Source organism: Hyperolius riggenbachi, chromosome 4 (genome assembly GCF_040937935.1).
Source record: "Hyperolius riggenbachi isolate aHypRig1 chromosome 4, aHypRig1.pri, whole genome shotgun sequence".
Lineage (NCBI taxonomy): Eukaryota > Metazoa > Chordata > Amphibia > Anura > Hyperoliidae > Hyperolius > Hyperolius riggenbachi.
In genome coordinates, this window is record NC_090649.1 from 377,976,816 (window position 1) to 377,996,944 (window position 20,129).

The following is a 20,129-nucleotide window of genomic DNA, read 5'->3' on the forward strand; positions in this document are numbered from 1 at the left end:
ACTAGAAAAATACTAAACATACAGTGTATTCATATGTCTTACATAGTCTATACTAATCAAGTTCCATCCACTTATACTGTAAATGGATAGTACATGACAGTGACAGCCGTAAATGGGGAGGAGTCGAAGGTAAGGTAACGGATGATGCTGCTGTGCTTGTGATTGGCTGCCGCTATGACGAGTGTCAGACGGAAGTACCTGCGTAGACAGTAATGGCAAGTCGCTCCTCGAGTCTTCCCATGACACGCGGTGTATACGAAAGGCTCCGTGCTAATCACCATCTCGCTCACAGTCAGGTCTCTGGTTGCACGCAGCCCGTTGCCTTTCCCTGGACTCTGAAATATCTCACAATTTCCCGCCATAATAACTAAATCCTCGCTTAATTCTCATGCATGACCCCGAGAACTGTACACATAAATGCGCGCCTAGCTCAGTGCAATGTGTTCTCGGATTGGATGCATATGAAAAATGGGCGTGGCAATACAAAGCGCAGTGCTGGAGAATGAGATGCCGTGAACCTGCCTGTGAAAGACTCGGAAGTAGATAGTGTTGCAGCGTTTGTTAGAGTACTAATTATGTTACTGGAAACAGCTCGCCTCGGTATACAAAGTTCTGCACTCTGTCGAAAAGTGTGTGTGTTTGCTAGCTGAATCTTGTTTACTTTCAGTCGCTGGTTTTAATTATTTGGCTACTCTGTGAAAAAAAAAACATTTTGTAGACGGCCAAATTGTGCCGAGTGGGGCAAAGACCAGGGGTGACAGACCAGTTACCAGACGACGTCCAGTGTGGTTGGGACATTTCCCAGAATTGGATTCCCCATCACCCTCTGACTTGACTACCCGTCTTATGTGTCTTCCACTTGGCTGTTTCTTTAGAGTGACCAGATTTTTGTGTGTCCAACCTGGGACGTGGGGTGGGGGGGCGAAAAGTGGGGAGGACTGAGAAGCGCGTAGCGAAAAATAGGCGTGACCATGCCATTGTATGGGCGGAGCTAACGTAATGATGTAACAGCGAGGCATAAGAAAGCAGTGTTTACGCCATGATGTGGACAAACGAGACTTTGCATCATGGGTGTGCAGATACTGTGTGATGCTAATAGTATACCGTAACCACAAAGCAGCAAACATAGCTATCTATGACCATTAAATAATAAATGCAGTAACAGTTACCCCGGACACCAGAAAATAAACGCAATGGGCAACATGGCAGCACAAAATAAATGCAATGCGGGCAACATGTCAGTATAAAATAAACGCAATGCGGGCAACATATCAGTACAAAATAAACACAATGCGGGCAACATATCAGTACAAAATAAATACAATGCAGGCAAACATGTCAGTACAAAATAAATGCAATGCAGGCAAACATTTCACCAGAAAATTAACGCAATGCGGGCAAACATTTCACCAGAAAAGAAACGCAATGCGGGCAAACATTTCACCAGAAAAGAAACGCAATGCGGGCAAACATTTCACCAGAAAAGAAACGCAATGCGGGCAAACATTTCACCAGAAAATTAACGCAACGCGGGCAAACATTTCACCAGAAAAGAAAAGCAATGCGGGCAAACATTTCACCAGAAAAGAAACGCAATGCAGGCAAACATTTCACCAGAAAAGAAACGCAATGCGGGCAAACATTTTACAAGAAAAGAAACACGCAATGCGGTCAAACATTTCACCAGAAAATTAACGCAATGCGGGCAAACATTTCACCAGAAAAGAAACGCAATGCGGGCAAACATTTCACCAGAAAAGAAACGCAATGCGGGCAAACATTTCACCAGAAAAGAAACGCAATGTGGGCAAACATTTCACCAGAAAAGAAACGCAATGCAGACAAACATTTCACCAGAAAAGAAACGCAATGCGGGCAAACATTTTACCAGAAAAGAAACGCAATGCGGGCAAACATTTCACCACAAAAGAAACGCAATGCGGGCAAACAATTCACCACAAAAGAAACGCATGCGGGCAAACATTTCACCTGGAAAAAAAACGCAATGCGGGCAAACATTTCACCAGAAAAGAAACGCAATGCGGGCAAACATTTCACCAGGAAAAAAAAAACGCAATGCGGGCAAACATTTCACCTGAAAAAAACGCAATGCGGGCAAACATTTCACCTGAAAAAGAAACGCAATGCGGGCAAACATTTTACCTGAAAAATAAAGCATTTACTCACCTGGCAGAAGTCTCCGGCCTCTGGCGCGCTGCTCCCGGGACCACCTTCCTCCTGAAGTCTCCCGCGCTGACAAGCAGAGCAGGGCTACGGCAAGATGGCGCCCGAAGCCCTGTACTGGAGACACAAAGTTTCCAGTACAGGGCTTCGGCAGCCATCTTGCCGTAGCCCTGCTCGCCTGCCGGTCTCGGAACAGACACCGGTAGAGGAGGCTGGAGCGGGGCTGCGGGCAATGAACTGGCACGGCGTCTATAGACGCCGCTGCCAGTTCATGAGGAGAGTGGCCAGAGTCCCGAGGCCGGGACGTCCCGCCAGGGCCGGTCCTGGACTTTCTGCTGCCTGAGGCAAAGATCGTGAAGGCGCCCCCCCCCCCCCCCCGATACCCCCCCAGCCGATACCCCCCCCCCCATATCCCTGTCTGTCTCCATCTGCTTGTTCTCCCTCCTGTCTTTCTTAGCGGAATTAAGCCTGATTACACACTTTCAATTACGATTGGCCAATCATTGACCAATTTTACCACCTTCCTTCATGTAGTATAAGGGATACCTACAAAATCTGCTCATAGTGCGCAATATCTGCTGCCCAGCCTCATACTACATGACGCAGGTGGTAAAATTGGTCAGTGATTGGCCAATCATAATTGAACGTGTGTACCAGGCTTTAGCCCTCATCTTAGAAGTGGATGTGTTAGAGGATTTAAATGAATCATGTATAATCCAGGGAGTGGGACCGAGTTGGTTTGCTGAGACAGTGTGTTGGTTGGGTGTGGAGAGGAATCGTGACGATTCCACCCAACACGGTGCACCTGACCCAACCAACACACTGTCTCAGCAAACCAACTTGGTCCCACTCCACTAGGTAGGCTAGCTAGGTAGGTAGGTAGGTGCCCCAATACAAGTTAGATAGGTAGGTGCCCCAGTATAGATTACATAGGTAGCTGCCCTCAGTATAGGTTAGATTGGTAAGTACCTCCATTGTAGGTTAGATAGGTAGGTGCCCCCCAGTATAGGTTAGATTAGGTAGGTGCCCCCCAGTATAGGTTAGATTAGGTAGGTGCCCCCCAGTATAGGTTAGATTAGGTAGGTTACCCCAGTATAGGTTAGATAGGTAGCTGCCCCCCAGTATAGATTAGATAAGTAGCTGCCCCCCTAAAGGAGGGGAGAGCCGCGGGGAGGGCAGCCCGACCTCTCCCTCCCTCCCTCTCCCAGGGCTGGTCTCTGTGCTCCCCCCTCCAGACTTGACATAGAGCAATGTGCAGGGAAGCCTGTACTAAACGACTCACCTCCCTGCGTTCCCATCGCCGCTCAGTCGCCGCTGGTCTTCTTCTCTCCGCATACGCTGATACACACACTGCTTGCCGGAAGCAGTGTGTGTATCAGCGTATGCGGAGAACAGAAGACCAGCGGCGACTGAGCGGCGATGGGAACGCAGGGAGGTGAGTCGTTTAGTACAGGCTTCCCTGCACATTGCTCTATGTCAAGTCTGGAGGGGGGAGCACGGAGACCAGCCCTGGGAGAGGGAGGGAGGGAGAGGTCGGGCTGCCCTCCCCGCGGCTGCGGTTCTCCCCTCCATACAGCGCACCCCCTCTAGGGCGGCTGGCCCGGCGGCATCACGGTGAGTGGCACGTGGCAGCAGAACTGACGTGCGGTGCACTGCACAGCTTAGTTGGGGGCGGGTCCCAGGCAGAACACAGTCCGGGCGGCCGGGTCAATGACTCACGGTGTGTGCAGGCACGGAGGCGTCACAGCCAGGACTTCACTGCAGAGTCTGCACTGCAGCCTGCAGGCAAATTGAGGAAGCAGCCAATCAACCAGCACTCGCTCTCCCATACCTCCCAACTTTTTGAGATGAGAAAGAGGGACACTTAAGCCATGCCCCTGCCACACACCCTGATCACACCCTCGTCACACCCCAAGTCACGTATACCATAAAGATTGGTCCTTTCTATCCTGGTTAATTTTCCTTCATATTAACATTTTAAAATCAGCAATATATCAATTTAAAGGATGGGAATAAAGTTTAGTCAATTGAACACTTTTTTTAGTAGAGAAATATATATATTTACATAGAAAGAGTGACAAAGTCCTGAAAGAGGGACAAAGTCCTGAAAGAGGGACAAATGAGGAGGAAAGAGGGAATGAGGGACAGGGCTCTCAAAGAGGGACTGTCCCTCCAAAAGAGGCTGTTGGGAGCTATGTATAAGAGAAAGGAAGATTAGAAAAAGAGCAAAAGAGGGGACAATTATTGCAAACAAGGGGGGGGGGGGGGGGGGGAGAGAGTAAGAGAAGGAAAGAATGAGGACACAGAGCAGAGGAAAGAAGAGAGATTGGTAGAGAAGAAGAGGGGGACAGAGAGTGAGATATCAGTGCAGTTTATCAGGTTTCCTTCTCCTCAAAATTGAGAGGAAAGGGGAGTGAGAGGAGCAATAGAGAAGCAAAGGATAGAGATGGGGAGGAAGGGAAAGCCGAAGAGAAAAAACAAGATAGGATAAGGAAACAGTGAGAGAGTGAAGGAAAGTGAAAAGAGTGAAGGAGGAAATAGGACGTTTTTATTGAGGCAATAAATCAGGCAGGCTGAGAGTGGGACAAAGCACACAGCTGCCCTGCAAAGTTATCTTATCTGCAGACAGTATATATTGCATCTGTTTGCTTACTCGTCCCAGCTCCGTCATCTGAAGCAAAACCTCCGTGTGAAACCTCCGTTCTGCTTCATCCCCTCCCCAGAGACACTGCTTGATACACAGGTAAACTAGTCCAGCAATAAGCCGGGAGAGAACGGCAAGCAGCATTTCCATTTGAGAGGAGTAAGTATTGATGTTCCCGCACTGTGCGAGGGGGCGGAGTGTGAATTGTACACACGCACACACAGTAGGGGGAGGAATGAAGCTCCTGCTTGCCGTAATGGAGCTGCTGGCTCCGTGATCATTTTTTTTTCACCTCCAACTCTGCCAAGCCACCGGGACAGAAGGGGGGGTTCCCGGGATTGCGGGAGAGCCCCCCCAAATAGAGACAGCCCCGCAGAATGCTCCTCCCCAGGCAGTCAGACTAGAAGGCGGCAAGGACCAGGCGCAGTCACTTCCTGTTATGCCTGATACCGCCCCTCCACATCTTGCTGCCTGAGGAACCCGCCTCACCCCGCCTCATGGGCGGGCCGGCCCTGCGTCCCGCTGCTGAAAGCGGGACGTTTCCCGGGACCTCATGCTGCCTGGGACAGCGGACCCCGAATCCGGGACGTGTCCCGGGCAATACGGGACGTCTGGTCACTCTACTGTTTCTGGGCAGTGTACTTAAAGTGAACCTGAAGCGAGGAACATTATTTAAAATAAACACATGATGTAGCTGCAAATGAATATTGTATACTTACCTCGCTGTCAGTTGCTTTCCAGAAGCTTACCATTTTCTTCTTACAGTGGTCCCTTCCAGTTCTGACAATATTTTGTCAGAACTGAAATATACCAGTTGCTGTCAGTTATATAGCAGCTGTCAGTTACTGTACAACTGAATGTGAAAGGTAATGTCCTTGTTTCCCTATGGCTCAAGTGGGCGATATTACAGTTTAAGGTACCCTGAACAGACGTCCCGTTTTACCTGGGACACGTCTCAGGTTCCGGGTCCCCTGTCCCGAGTACATTTGAATTCGGCGCTGGTAGACTTGGGCGCAGGATCCAGCTGTTATATGGCTGGTCCTGCTTCTGCACAAGTCCGGCCCGAATTAATTACTATTCCCCCTCCAGGCCGCCATGGATAGTGGGGGAATGAAATAATTCGGCTTCCAGCGATTGCTGGAAGCCGAATTATTATGATTTTTAAAGAGGAACTGTAATGTCAAAACGTCCCCTGGGGGGTACTCACCTCGGGTGGGGGAAGCCTCCGGATCCTAATGAGGCTTCCCACGCCGTCCTCCGTCCCTCAGGGGTCTTGCTGCAGCCCTCCGTGCAGCGGTGACGTCAATATTTACCTTCCCGGCTCCTGCGCAGGCGCTCTGACGGCTGTCGGCTCCGAAGTAGGCGGAAATACCTGATCGCCGTCGGGTCTGCTATACTGCGCAGGCGCAATTTTCCGGCGCCTGCGCAGTAGAGCGGACCCGACGTAGATCGGGTATTTCCGTCTATTTCCGTGCCGAAAGCAGCCACAGCGCCCCCGCTGGAGCCAGCAAAGGTAAATATTGAATCTACAGTCGGGTCTGTCGCCGGCTGTTCGGAGGGCTGCAGCGAGACCTCCGTGGGACAGAGGACGGCGTGGGAAGCCTCATTAGGATCCGGAGGCTTCCCCCACCCGAGGTGAGTACCCCCCAGGGGAGGTTTTTGATGTTACAGAGTCTCTTTAAGCAACCTCGGCTCCGTCTTCTGACGACGCCGACGTTACTCACTGAGCTATAGACTGATTCCCATTACAGTCTATGGTGGAGCTGGCTGCGCCCAAATCTAGCAGCGCTGGAAAGCGCTGCTCTGCCAGTCCCAGGCTGCAATGTGTCCCAGGTTATGCACCACTTTTGGCCGCCAGTGTCTCAGCTGTGGGACTCTGTGGCCGCATGAGTTAATGTTTGCCTCATTTATCGTTTGCGGCGTAATGGGTTTTCTGCTGCATTTCATGTGTCAGATGTAACGGTAGTTGCACTTCATTTGTCGGAGGTAACAGTTATTGCAATTCATGTGTCAAAGGTAACGGTTGCTGCATTTATTATTTGATGGTCATAGAGACTGCATTTGCTACTTTGGGGTTATTGTTGCAGCATTTGGCATTTTGGGGGCTCGTGATTATTAAATGGTATGCTAATACTGTAGCATCAGTCGTTTCTTCAGATAAAGCATACAATCTAATCCCACCATTGTCATAGAGTCAGGGCCAGATTTCTACTCTTTGCCTCCCAAGGCCACTGTCACCAGCCGCCCCCCTTCAGTATGGGTGGCAAGATGCTCCCTCCTCTTTAGTATAGGTAGCCAGATGACCCCTCCCCCTTCCCTCTAGTGTAGGTAGCTTGATGACCCCCCCCCCTCCAGGATTGGTACCCGGACGACTCCCTTATTCCCTCCCTTTCCCCTCCCCCTTTCAGTATAGGTAGCCAGCTTGCCTCCTCACTGCAGCAGCCATCAATGTCACTAACATTTCAAAGTAGCTTGCGCTCAGTCCATACATCCAAGGGCCACTTTGCTTCCAAAGTATCTCTCCTGGGCACGGAACACCTCAAAGTAAACAAACACAAAGCAAAGATGATAGTGCAGATTGTATTATAAGGTATAACACCCTTCTGGTGTGGACATAACACACACTCGCTATATTGTGAAGGTATGGGGGTAGGGGATACCACCACCAGCTAAACTCAGGCTCTCCCCTCTGTTCCGATATCCTCCCTGCTCACCGTCAAAAGTCAAGCAGGGTTATCAGAATGTTGCCTCCTGTTCAGCCTCCTTACTCTCATGCCCATTCAATATCCACAACCCTTGTGTATCCTCAGGTAAAAGCACAAACAATGCCAATGTGTAAAACCATAACATTTAATGACTCCTATAAAAGTAATGCGCGTACATCATATCAAATAAAAACAGGCATGTCACAAGCATAATACCGATCCCCCACTCCAGGGCCACGGCTCAGCTCGTCTCTATTTCCCAGCGTGTCCGGCGTCTCTCGTGTTCGTAATCCTCCTCGCGTGGCTTGGAGCAGCGAGGAGGATTACGAACACGAGAGACGCCGGACACGCTGGGAAATAGAGACGAGCTGAGCCGTGGCCCTGGAGTGGGGGATCGGTATTATGCTTGTAACATGCCTGTTTTTATTTGATATGATGTACGCGCATTACTTTTATACGAGTCATTAAATGTTATGGTTTTACACATTGGCATTGTTTGTGCTTTTACCTGAGGATACACAAGGGTTGTGGATATTGAATGGGCTTGAGAGTAAGGAGGCTGAACAGGAGGCAACATTCTGATAACCCTGCTTGACTTTTGACGGTGAGCAGGGAGGATATCGGAACAGAGGGGAGAGCCTGAGTTTAGCTGGTGGTGGTATCCCCTACCCCCATACCTTCACAATATAGCGAGTCTGTGTTATGTCCACACCAGAAGGGTGTTATACCTTATAATACAATCTGCACTATCATCTTTGCTTTGTGTTTGTTTACTTTGAGGTGTTCCGTGCCCAGGAGAGATACTTTGGGAGCAAAGTGGCCCTTGGATGTATGGACTGAGCGCAAGCTACTTTGAAATTTTCTCTTAACAGGACTGGTAACTGTATATAGCGCGCTCCACCCATTTCTACTGACTTTCTTTAGCGCTGTAATACTGTGTGTACAATGTCACTAACATCTCTACTCTTCTCCAGCGCAGAAGCTCTGTCTCTATCAGCCACCGCGGTCAGATGCTTGCCCGATCTCCCTGCTTGGAAATGCTGCACCAGTTTAGCCTGCTTCCCACCTGCCTCTTTCTCCTGTGGTGCCCTAGGCCATGGCCTAGGTGGCCTTGGCCTAAATCCGGCCCTGCATAGAGTAATGTCCTACAATATTATTATTTATTTATATAGCAAAGGCATCTAAGGCAGTACTTTACAGAGAATGTAGTCATGTCCTTGGCGAAGCTCACAATCTACTCCCACCATAGTCATAGTCTGATGTACTACCATATTATAATTATGTATTTATGTAGCACTTGCATCTTCTTCAGCACTTTACAGAGTACATAGTCATGCCAGTGATTTACATCCATAATGCAAATATCACATTTCACCACATCATTGTGGGAACACTGCTTTCTTATGTGTTTGGGGAACATTGCCTAATTACCTTTTGGATCACTTTGCCTATCTGTGTTTTGGGAGGAAACTCTGGCCCACTGCCTCAGAGTTAAATTACAGTTTGCGCCACCCACACCACGTCATGGACACGCTCATTTTCCCACCACGGTCAAGGACACACCCATTTTTTTGGGGCATATCACGCGACCCAATAGCCAAAAGGCTCTGGTAAATATGTAAGATGCAGTGCTTAGAGGGTTAAAAGTTGATACTTACCACGCCTCTCGTTCCACACAGTCGCATCTTCTCCTATATGTCTTGGATGACCTTTAACCCAGAGAGTCTTCGATTGTATTTGTTTTTGTGGCCACATGCCTGTAAAAATTGAGTTCTTGCAGTTTTACTTTGTAAAAATGATATACATCAGCAACCGAACTCTCCCTACCCTACATATACAATGCATCTGGAAAGTATTCACAGCGCATCACTTTTTGCACACTTTGTGTTAGAAAAAGTTGGCGGAGCCGTCACCAGCCAAATACATTCACGGGCAACACCGGGTCATCAGCTAGTTCTTTATAAAAACACACTCCCTGAAAAAGATTTATACAAAGATGCTGGCCAGCCTCCCTGCTCGCTGTACGCTATTTTTGCAGTTGGATGGAGCAACTGCCATTCACTAAGTGCTTTTAAAAATAAACATGGGCTAGTACACAATAAAAAAACAGCAGTATAGAGCAAGACAGTCCTCTGTTTAATGTTCCTGCCCATCCTTAGGTTGAATGCTTAACACAGTTATGCTGGGCATACACGGAATAGATTATTCGCCGGATCGAGCCGCTGGCTTGATCCCAGCGCATCCCCGCTCGTCCCCGCCAGCGCCTGGATCGATCCCCGCTCGTCCCTGCGGGCGCTCCTTATTTTCCGCTCATTTTCTGCTCATTATCCGCCCGTGGGTATCGAGCAGGGAATCGAGCACCTTGCTGATCGGACCTGTTTGGAAATTATTAATCGAGCCATCAGCGGCTCGATTGATAAGAGAGAAACTAACCGTGTATTCCCAGCATAACACTGACATATATAAAAACAAGTGTACAATAAGGAGCAGTATACTAATAGGACCTTCTACAAGTATACTGGTAGTATTATACTAATCCAGAGTTTACACTTTACTGTACAAATGTCTGTTACAGTGGGTTGCAAAAGTATTCGGCCCCCTTGAAGTTTTCCACATTTTGTCACATTACTGCCACAAACATGAATCAATTTTATTGGAATGCCACGTGAAAGACCAATACAAAGTGGTGTACATGTGAGAAGTGGATCGAAAATCATACATAATTCCAAACATTTTTTACAAATAAATAACTGCAAAGTAGGGTGTGCGTAATTATTCGGCCCCCTTAGTCAATACTTTGTAGAACCACCTTTTGCTGCAATTACAGCTGCCAGTCTTTTAGGGTATGTCTCTACCAGCTTTGCACATCTAAAGACTGAAATCCTTGCCCATTCTTCTTTGCAAAACAGCTCCAGCTCAGTCAGATTAGATGGACAGCGTTTGTGAACAGCAGTTTTCAGAACTTTCCACAGATTCTCGGTTGGATATAGATCTGGACTTTGACTGGGCCATTCTAACACATAGATATGTTTTGTTTTAAACCATTCCATTGTTGCCCTGGCTTTATGTTTAAGGTCATTGTCCTGCTGGAAGGTGAACCTCCGCCCCAGTCTCAAGTCTTTTGCAGTTTTCAAGAGGTTTTCTTCCAAGTTTGCCCTGTATTTGGCTCCATTCATCTTGCCATCAACTCTGACCAGCTTCCCTGTCCCTGCTGAAGAGATTCATGATGCTGCCACCACCATATTTGACAGTTGGGATGGTGTGTTTAGAGTGATGTGCAGTGTTAGTTTTCCGCCACACATAGCGTTTTGCATTTTGGCCAGAATGTTCAATTTTGGTCTCATCTGACCAGAGCACCTTCTTCCACATGGTTGCTGTGTCCCCCACATGGCTTGTGGCAAACTGCAAACGGGACTTCTTATGCTTTCTGTTAACAATGCCTTTCTTCTTGCCACTCTTCCATAAAGGCCAACTTTGTACAGTGCATGACTAATAGTTGTCCTATGGACAAAGTCTCCCACCTGAGCTGTAGATCTCTGCAGCTCGTCCAGAGTCACCATGGGCCTCTTGACTGTATTTATGATCAGCGATCTCCTTGTTCGGCCTGTGAGTTTAGGTGGATGGGCAAACAAAAGAGTGACCGCCACTCAAAGAACTATAAAATTACAAAACTTTATTGATCTATAACCACTTCCAAACACCAGCTGATTCTCCAAACCTAAGGCCTCCCCCTCCAATAAAAAACTGCATTGGCTATCCTAACAGGAGCGCTTCTGACCACACACCCAACACCAGTTGCACCACATGCATACAATCTAGATCGGCCGATCTCTTGAAACTGAACTCATGTGGAAACTGTGAGACTGCGTCTGGTTGTCCACTTTACTGGGCTCAGAGCTGACTTGCCTAGTCCTTTAGTCTTTCAAAAAATCACGGAAACCACCGCGTACAGCTTCACTAATAGACCATAGTCCATAATTTCCATGCTGCCTAATTGGCCAGATTCCGCCTTACTGTAAGCCAGCAGCTGTAAATCCGCAACAGTTATGCACGGCCCCGATGTAACAGTCACTTTCAGCAAAAGTTTCCTCTTCTGGCAACCACCATATGGTAACATAAGCTTTTACCTAGAGTTTCTTACAGCTCTATCGCGGCGTCCCGCGACACCAGGTACCCGGTCAGTACAGCCCAATCACGGACACCAAACTCCCAGCATGTGTGCGGTGAAGGAGCGTCCCGTCAGCCATTCGCAGCTTAACACGCCCACATACGCGTTACGCCCACATCACGTGGGCTTCTTCAGTGTGATGACGCTGTGGATGAAAGGTAGTGGGCGTACTCTCTCTCTTAAACGATCGCTCAAACCTAGCATGGTTTTGGGATACGAAACTTGTGATTCATTTCATGCTTATAGCACCACCTCTTTTTGTAACCAAGCCTCGTTTTCTTCATATAGCAAGGACCATACCTCATTTTCGCCTTCAGATAACTTTCCAGTGTAGCAATATGTCAAACTATTGTGTAATTTCCATTTTCATACAAATCCTAAACATAACGCCCCATAAGACTTCAGTCTCACAGTATATTTGATATTTTTGAGCCAAATAGACATGCTACAATATTGTTCTCAACGGGAGCATACCTGTCATTTCTCTAAAGGGGTAACACACCTCTTTGACGTATCCCAGCCATCCACATACATTTTCTCAGCTGCACTAGATTACTTTTTATATTCAGGCAGGAAATGGACCAAATTTAGATCGGAATGTAGCCACCCTGGCGTTCTATTTCCCCAGGATTTCCGTGCAAAAAGTGGTTCAATTAATTTCCAATAATTTTCAACCAATTTTTTTTGCAATCATTTTTTTTATATTGAATTCAATACAGGTTATTGTATTGAATTCAATAAAAAAAAAGTGTTTGCTGCGAGATTTTGATGATGCTGTGTGACATTGGTGCCATCAACGCCGATCGACGGGGGACATGTGATCGCCAAGGGAGAAGCAAAATCCGCCAAGGGACATGGAAGAAGGCACTGGAGAAGCTATCAGAGGTACGCGGCGAGGGATCAGCATGCCAATGGTGAGTATAAGACCCAGATGTATAGCCAGATGTATTAGCCAGATGTGCAGCCAGGTGTAGTTAGCTAGATGTTTTGCCAGGTATATAGGGAGCAAGATGTTTGCTGGTGTATAGGAGACAGATGTGCAGCCAGGTCTAGGGAGTCATATGTATAGGGAGCTAGGTTTGTGGGTGCCTCTGCCCCCCCAACCCCATTGCCCCCGATGCCCCCTAACTGTGGCCGGGTGTCCCTTCTGTGGGGGGGGGGCTCCCCTTCTGTGCTGGCTGGTAGTGGCCGGCGGGGATCCCCTCTGGGGGGGGGGGGGGAATCCCCATACTGTGCGTGTGGGTGGCCCTTCTGTGTGTGCATTGGGGGGGGCAGGTATCATCCTTCTATGGGGGCTAGTCGTGGTGGGTCGGGGACACCCCCTTCTGTGGTGGGTGGGAGGTGGGGGTCCCCATCTATGCGGGCTGTGGGTGGCCTCTCCCTCCTCTTCCCCCATCCCTCCCTCTCTGTCCTCCATGCCCCCCCTCTCACCCCTGATCCTGTGTCCCCCCCCACTACCCACAGCATACAGAACTAGCATCCAGCCACCCTGGGAATCCCTGTGCAGCCGGCGGGGCAGAGAATGTGTGGGGCTGTGCAGGGATTCCCCTTCTTTGCCGGCGGGTGGCTGGTGCGGGGATCCTCTCTGTGCGGAGGGCCGGGGGGGATCCCCGTACTGTGCATGCCGGGTGACCCTTTTGTGTGTGCGGGGGGGCGGGTATCCCCTTCTATGGGGCTGGTCTTGGCCGGTCGGGGACACCCCCTTCTGTGGTGGGGGGAAGGTGGGTGTCCCCATCTATGTGGGCTGTGGGTGGCCTCTCCCTCCTCTTCCCCATCCCTCCCTCTCTGTCCCCCGTGTCCCCACCCCCCGATCCCGTGTCTCCCCCCTGTAAGAAGCCCTGATCTACTCACCTGAGGGCTTTCTCCTGCGGCGGCCACGATGGACACCCTCCTCCTCCATCGCGAAGTCTCGTGTTCTCTGTAATTACAGTACGCAGCTTGGTGACGTCACCAAGCCGCGTACTGTAATTACACAGACCGGGACTTCGGCGATGGAGGAGGAGGGTGTCCATCGCGGCCGGCGCAGGAGAAAGCCCTCAGGTGAGTAGATCAGGGCTTCTTACAGGGGGGAGACACGGGATCGGGGGGTGGGGACACGGGGGACAGAGAGGGAGGGATGGGGAAGAGGAGGGAGAGGCCACCCACAGCCGACATAGATGGGGACACCCACCTTCCCCCCACCACAGAAGGGGGTGTCCCCGACCGGCCAAGACCAGCCCCATAGAAGGGGATACCCGCCCCCCCGCACACACAAAAGGGTCACCCCGCATGCACAGTACGGGGATCCCCCCCCCCCCCCGGCCCTCCGCACAGAGAGGATCCCCGCACCAGCCACCCGAAAGAAGGGGAATCCCTGCACAGCCCCACACATTCTCTGCCCCGCCGGCTGCACAGGGATTCCCAGGGTGGCTGGATGCTAGTTCTGTATGCTGTGGGTAGCACAGATCGCTACCCACAGCGTGCTGGCAGGCATCCAGCCATCCTGGGGAATCCCTCTGATGAGGGAAAAGTGCAGCCGGCGGGGAAGAGAAACAAGAAATCTCCCTGGCGGTATTGACGAGCTCAGCTCGTCAATACCGCTTTCAGCAAGTTTTTCCTGGACGAGCTGAGCTCGTCAATACCGCCAGGGTGGTTAATCCATTCGGAATTAATGTTCCCAAATTATAGATCCATCTATTCTCAGTCTGATACAGCAATTTTTCATGGTCACCTCCCCGTTTATTTCTGCTGGGTTTCAGAATGCCTTTAAATCGCAAACACTCTGGATTCCTGTCATGGAACAATGCAAAGTGTCCCCCCAATGGGCTCTTTTCATCTGCTTCTTTGATGTTAATTACATGTTCCCCTATGCGTTCCTTTAATTTCCTTTTTGTCTTTCCTATATACTTGAGCCCACAAGGGCACGTAATCATGTAAATTACTCCTTTGGAGTTACAATTAATGAAACTTTGTATCTCATATTCTTTTGTCTCCCGAGCATTTTTAAAGGTCTTGTTTTTTTCCACCAATTTACAATGTATACAGGAACCACAGGGGAACATTCCATTTGGTATAGGACCAAGAAACCCTCTTCCATTTTTGTTTGTGCTTTTAGAGTACACCTCAGCCCTAACCAGTGCATCCTTCAAATTAGGCGCCCTTCTGGGAGTCAGAAGTGGGTAAGGACCCACCGCCCTAAGTATATCAGGATCTAAACTCAGGATATGCCAATGTCTTGTAAGACTTTTCTTAATTGAGGCCAATGTGCGCCATAAGTGGTAATGAGTCTGACCTTGTCATCCTCATTCTTTTTTGTCCTCTTCTTGAGGCATTCCTCTCTATCAAGAGAAGAGGCCTTTTCCAAGGCCTCTTCAAGAACATGTTTGGGATACTCCCTTTTCCTAAACCGCTCACACATTTTGGTCGCTTCCTCTTGGAATTCCTCATCTTTGGAGCAATTCCGTCGGATCCGCACAAGCTGACCATATGGTATCCCCCACTTCTGACTCTCAGGATGGAAGCTTGTTCCATGCAGGTAAGTATTGCCTGCCGTTTTCTTTCTATACAAAACTGTCTCCAACCTTTTGTCTCCCTTTCGTATCTCCAGATCCAAAAAGGAAATCTTGTCTGTACTTATGGTATATGTGACTCTTAAATTCCTCGAATTTCTATTTAGCCCCTCTAGAAAATCAATCAAGCTATCATAGGGACCCCTCCAGACGAGGAGGGCGTCGTCAATGTAACGAAGCCAGAGGGCCGCGTGCGCACCGAACACCTGCTGGCGGTAGACCTCATGTCTCTCCCATGCCCCAAGATGCAAACATGCATAGGCCGGTGCGCACGCGGCCCCCATCGATGTCCCCCTCGTCTGTCGGTACATCACCCCATCGGCCAGAAAACAATTATTTGTCAGGACCAGCTGCAGGAGATCAATGACCACCCGGTTTCTCGCACCCATCCAGCCCCTGTATTGGTCAAGAAAAAAGCTCACCGCCTCCACACCGACCCTGTGCGGTATGGAGGTATACAGGGACCCGATGTTGATCCCCACCAGATAATCAGAGTCCTCCATTTCGAAATCCTTGATCAGATTTAACAACTCTCTGGTATCTCTGACAAAAGAAGGCAATTCTTCAACTAGACCTTTCAAGTTTTCATCAATAAAGGTCCCGATTTTTTCCAGTGGGCCATCAATTGCTGACACGATGGGGCGGCCCGGAGGGCATTCTTTGTTCTTGTGTATTTTTGGGATTAAATACAATACTGGTATCTTATAATGATCCGATTTCATAAACTGGTACTCACTAGTAGTGTTGGGCGAACATGTAGATGTTCGGGTTCGGGCCGAACAGGCCGAACATGGCCGCGATGTTCGGGTGTTCGACCCGAACTCCGAACATAATGGAAGTCAATGGGGACCCGAACTTTTGTGCTTTGTAAAGCCTCCTTACATGCTACATACCCCAAATTTACAGGGTATGTGCACATTGGGAGTGGGTACAAGAGGAAAAATTTTTTAGCAAAAAGAGCTTATAGTTTTTGAGAAAATCGATTTTAAAGTTTCAAAGGGAAAACTGTCTTTTAAATGCGGGAAATGTCTGTTTTCTTTGCACAGGTAACATGCTTTTTGTCGGCATGCAGTCATAAATGTAATACATATAAGAGGTTCCAGGAAAAGGGACCGGTAACGCTAACCCAGCAGCAGCACACGTGATGGAACAGGAGGAGGGTGGTGCAGGAGGAGAAGGCCACGCTTTGAGACACAACAACCCAGGCCTTGCATGAGGACAAGAAGCGTGCGGATAGCAATTTGCACTTTGTCGCCATGCAGTCATAAATGTAATACAGATGAGAGGTTCAATAAACAGGGACCGGAAACGCTAACCCATCACAGATGTTCATTGTTCATGTTACTTGGTTGGGGTCCGGGAGTGTTGCGTAGTCGTTTCCAATCCAGGATTGATTCATTTTAATTTGAGTCAGACGGTCTGCATTTTCTGTGGAGAGGCGGATACGCCGCCGATCTGTGACAATGCCTCCGGCAGCACTGAAACAGCGTTCCGACATAACGCTGGCTGCCGGGCAAGCCAGCACCTCTATTGCGTACATTGCCAGTTTGTGCCAGGTGTCTAGCTTCGATACCCAATAGTTGAAGGGTGCAGATGGATTGATTAACACAGCTACGCCATCTGACATGTAGTCCTTGACCATCTTCTCCAGGCGATCGGTGTTGGAGGTGGATCTGCACGCTTGCTGTTCTGTGTGCTGCTGCATGGGTGTCAGAAAATTTTCCCACTCCAAGGACACTGCCGATACCATTCCCTTTTGGGCACTAGCTGCGGCTTGTGTTGTTTGCTGCCCTCCTGGTCGTCCTGGGTTTGCGGAAGTCAGTCTGTCGGCGTACAGCTGGCTAGAGTAGGGGGAGGATGTCAATCTCCTCTCTAAAGTCTCCACAAGGGCCTGCTGGTATTCTTCCATTTTGACCTGTCTGGCTCTTTCTTCAAGCAGTTTTGGAACATTGTGTTTGTACCGTGGATCCAGAAGGGTATAAACCCAGTAATTGGTGTTGTCCAGAATGCACACAATGCGTGGGTCGCGTTCAATGCAGTCCTAGGCCGAAGAGGTCATAGCCTAGGGTCACAAAACCTGTTTATTTGGGCAATTTCAATGGTGGCGAGTCTGACGTACATAAATCGCAGCAATGGCGTTAGCAACGTCTGAATCTCACGAAATGTCTCATGCAGGTAGAAGACATATTGCTAGACTTGGGCTCCAAAGATGGGTTCCCTACATCTCTGCAAACCAGAGTTACAGGGCTCCAAATTTGGTAAAATCCCCCATAGGCTTTCATTGGGCCTCCTATTTACAGTTCCAAAATCTCACATCTTTTCAAAGGGCAATTACTCAGCAGTGGCAAATTTTCTAGCATTGTAGGGACCCTTAGGGGGAACATGACTGGTGAGTTTCGGGCCCCTAGGCCGAAGAGGTCATAGCCTAGGGTCACAAAAACCTGTTTATTTGGGCTATTTCAATGGTAGTGATGGTGGCGTACATACAGAGCCGGGACAAGGTCCTCCAGCACCCAAGGCTGAGACACCAAAGTGCGCCCCTACATCCCTCCCACCCCAGCTGTCACACACTGATTGCTATTAGACTAAGAGGGCCACAGGGCCCACAACCTCCCCAACACCCTAATATCTAGTTATCTGGCTTGCAGTCACTGATATGTATCCCCTTTTCTTATTTCTTTCTGCTTCATACACAATTAGGAATGCCAGCTGAATGAATTGTGCGCCCCCTCCTACACTGCGCCCTGAGGCAGGAGCCTCTCCAGCCTATGCCTCGGCCCGGCCCTGCGTACATAAATCTCAGCAATGGCCGTTAGCAAAGTCTGAATCTCACGAAATGTCTCATGCAGGTAGAAGACATATTGTTAGACTTGGATTCCAAAGATGGGGTCCCTACATCTCTGCAAACCAGAGTTACAGGGGTCCAAAATTGGTAAAATCCCCCATAGGATTTCATTGCCTCCCTATTTCACTTTCCAAAATCTCACATCTTTTCAAAGGGCAATGGCTCAGCAGTACCAAATTTTCTAGCATTGTAGGGACCCTTAGGGGGAACATGACTGGTGAGTTTCGGGCCCCTAGGCCGAAGAGGTCATAGCCTAGGGTCACAAAAACCTGTTTATTTGGGCTATTTCAATGGTAGTGATGGTGACGTACATAAATCGCAGCAATGGCCGTTAGCAAAGTCTGAATCTCACGAAATGTCTCATGCAGGTAGAAGACATATTGTTAGACTTGGATTCCAAAGATGGGGTCCCTACATCTCTGCAAACCAGAGTTACAGGGGTCCAAAATTGGTAAAATCCCCCATAGGATTTCATTGCCTCCCTATTTCACTTTCCAAAATCTCACATCTTTTCAAAGGGCAATGGCTCAGCAGTACCAAATTTTCTAGCATTGTAGGGACCCTTAGGGGGATCATGACTGGTGAGTTTTGCCACTGCTGAGCCATTGCCCTTTGAAATGGTGTGAGATTTTGGAACGGTAAATAGGAGGCCCAATGAAAGCCTATGGGGGATTTTACCAATTTTGGACCCCTGTAACTCTGGTTTGCAGAGATGTAGGGACCCCATCTTTGGAATCCAAGTCTAACAATATGTCTTCTACCTGCATGAGACATTTCGTGAGATTCAGACGTTGCTAACGGCCATTGCTGCGATTTATGTACGTCACCATCACTACCATTGAAATAGCCCAAATAAACAGGTTTTTGTGACCCTAGGCTATGACCTCTTTGGCCTAGGGGCCCGAAACTCACCAGTCATGTTCCCCCTAAGGGTCCCTACAATGCTAGAAAATTTGGTACTGCTGAGCCATTGCCCTTTGAAAAGATGTGAGATTTTGGAAAGTGAAATAGGGAGGCAATGAAATCCTATGGGGGATTTTACCAATTTTGGACCCCTGTAACTCTGGTTTGCAGAGATGTAGGGACCCCATCTTTGGAATCCAAGTCTAACAATATGTCTTCTACCTGCATGAGACATTTCGTGAGATTCAGACGTTGCTAACGGCCATTGCTGCGATTTATGTACGTCACCATCACTACCATTGAAATAGCCCAAATAAACAGGTTTTTGTGACCCTAGGCTATGACCTCTTTGGCCTAGGGGCCCGAAACTCACCAGTCATGTTCCCCCTAAGGGTCCCTACAATGCTAGAAAATTTGGTACTGCTGAGCCATTGCCCTTTGAAAAGATGTGAGATTTTGGAAAGTGAAATAGGGAGGCAATGAAATCCTATGGGGGATTTTACCAATTTTGGACCCCTGTAACTCTGGTTTGCAGAGATGTAGGGACCCCATCTTTGGAATCCAAGTCTAACAATATGTCTTCTACCTGCATGAGACATTTCGTGAGATTCAGACTTTGCTAACGGCCATTGCTGCGATTTATGTACGTCACCATCACTACCATTGAAATAGCCCAAATAAACAGGTTTTTGTGACCCTAGGCTATGACCTCTTCGGCCTAGGGGCCCGAAACTCACCAGTCATGTTCCCCCTAAGGGTCCCTACAATGCTAGAAAATTTGGTACTGCTGAGCCATTGCCCTTTGAAAAGATGTGAGATTTTGGAAAGTGAAATAGGGAGGCAATTAAATTCTATGGGGGATTTTACCAATTTTGGACCCCTGTAACTCTGGTTTGCAGAGATGTAGGGACCCCATCTTTGGAATCCAAGTCTAACAATATGTCTTCTACCTGCATGAGACATTTCGTGAGATTCAGACTTTGCTAACGGCCAATGCTGCGATTTATGTACGTCACCATCACTACCATTGAAATAGCCCAAATAAACAGGTTTTTGTGACCCTAGGCTATGACCTGTTTGGCCTAGGGGCCCGAAACTCACCAGTTATGTTCCCCCTAAGGGTCCCTACAAT

At 48.7% G+C, this 20,129-nt stretch overlaps 2 protein-coding genes across 4 annotated transcripts in view; one reads left to right on the forward strand and one right to left on the reverse strand.

Annotated features, from left to right (window-relative positions):
* The window catches only part of SMYD3 (SET and MYND domain containing 3), a 437,216-nt gene extending 436,778 nt beyond the window's left edge, over positions 1 to 438 (reverse strand). For all 3 annotated transcript variants that reach the window (XM_068232068.1, XM_068232066.1, XM_068232067.1), the window contains exon 1: positions 199 to 438. In XM_068232068.1, the coding sequence (XP_068088169.1) occupies positions 199 to 362 (164 nt within the window). In that variant the 5' untranslated portion in view covers positions 363 to 438. The remainder of the gene's footprint in view (positions 1 to 198) is intronic.
* A 65-nt stretch (positions 439 to 503) lies between these two features.
* The window catches only part of LOC137504094 (ghrelin-like), a 65,045-nt gene continuing 45,419 nt past the window's right edge, over positions 504 to 20,129 (forward strand). The window contains exon 1 of the mRNA XM_068232069.1: positions 504 to 600. Coding sequence (XP_068088170.1) covers positions 576 to 600 — 25 coding nt within the window. The 5' untranslated portion in view covers positions 504 to 575. The remainder of the gene's footprint in view (positions 601 to 20,129) is intronic.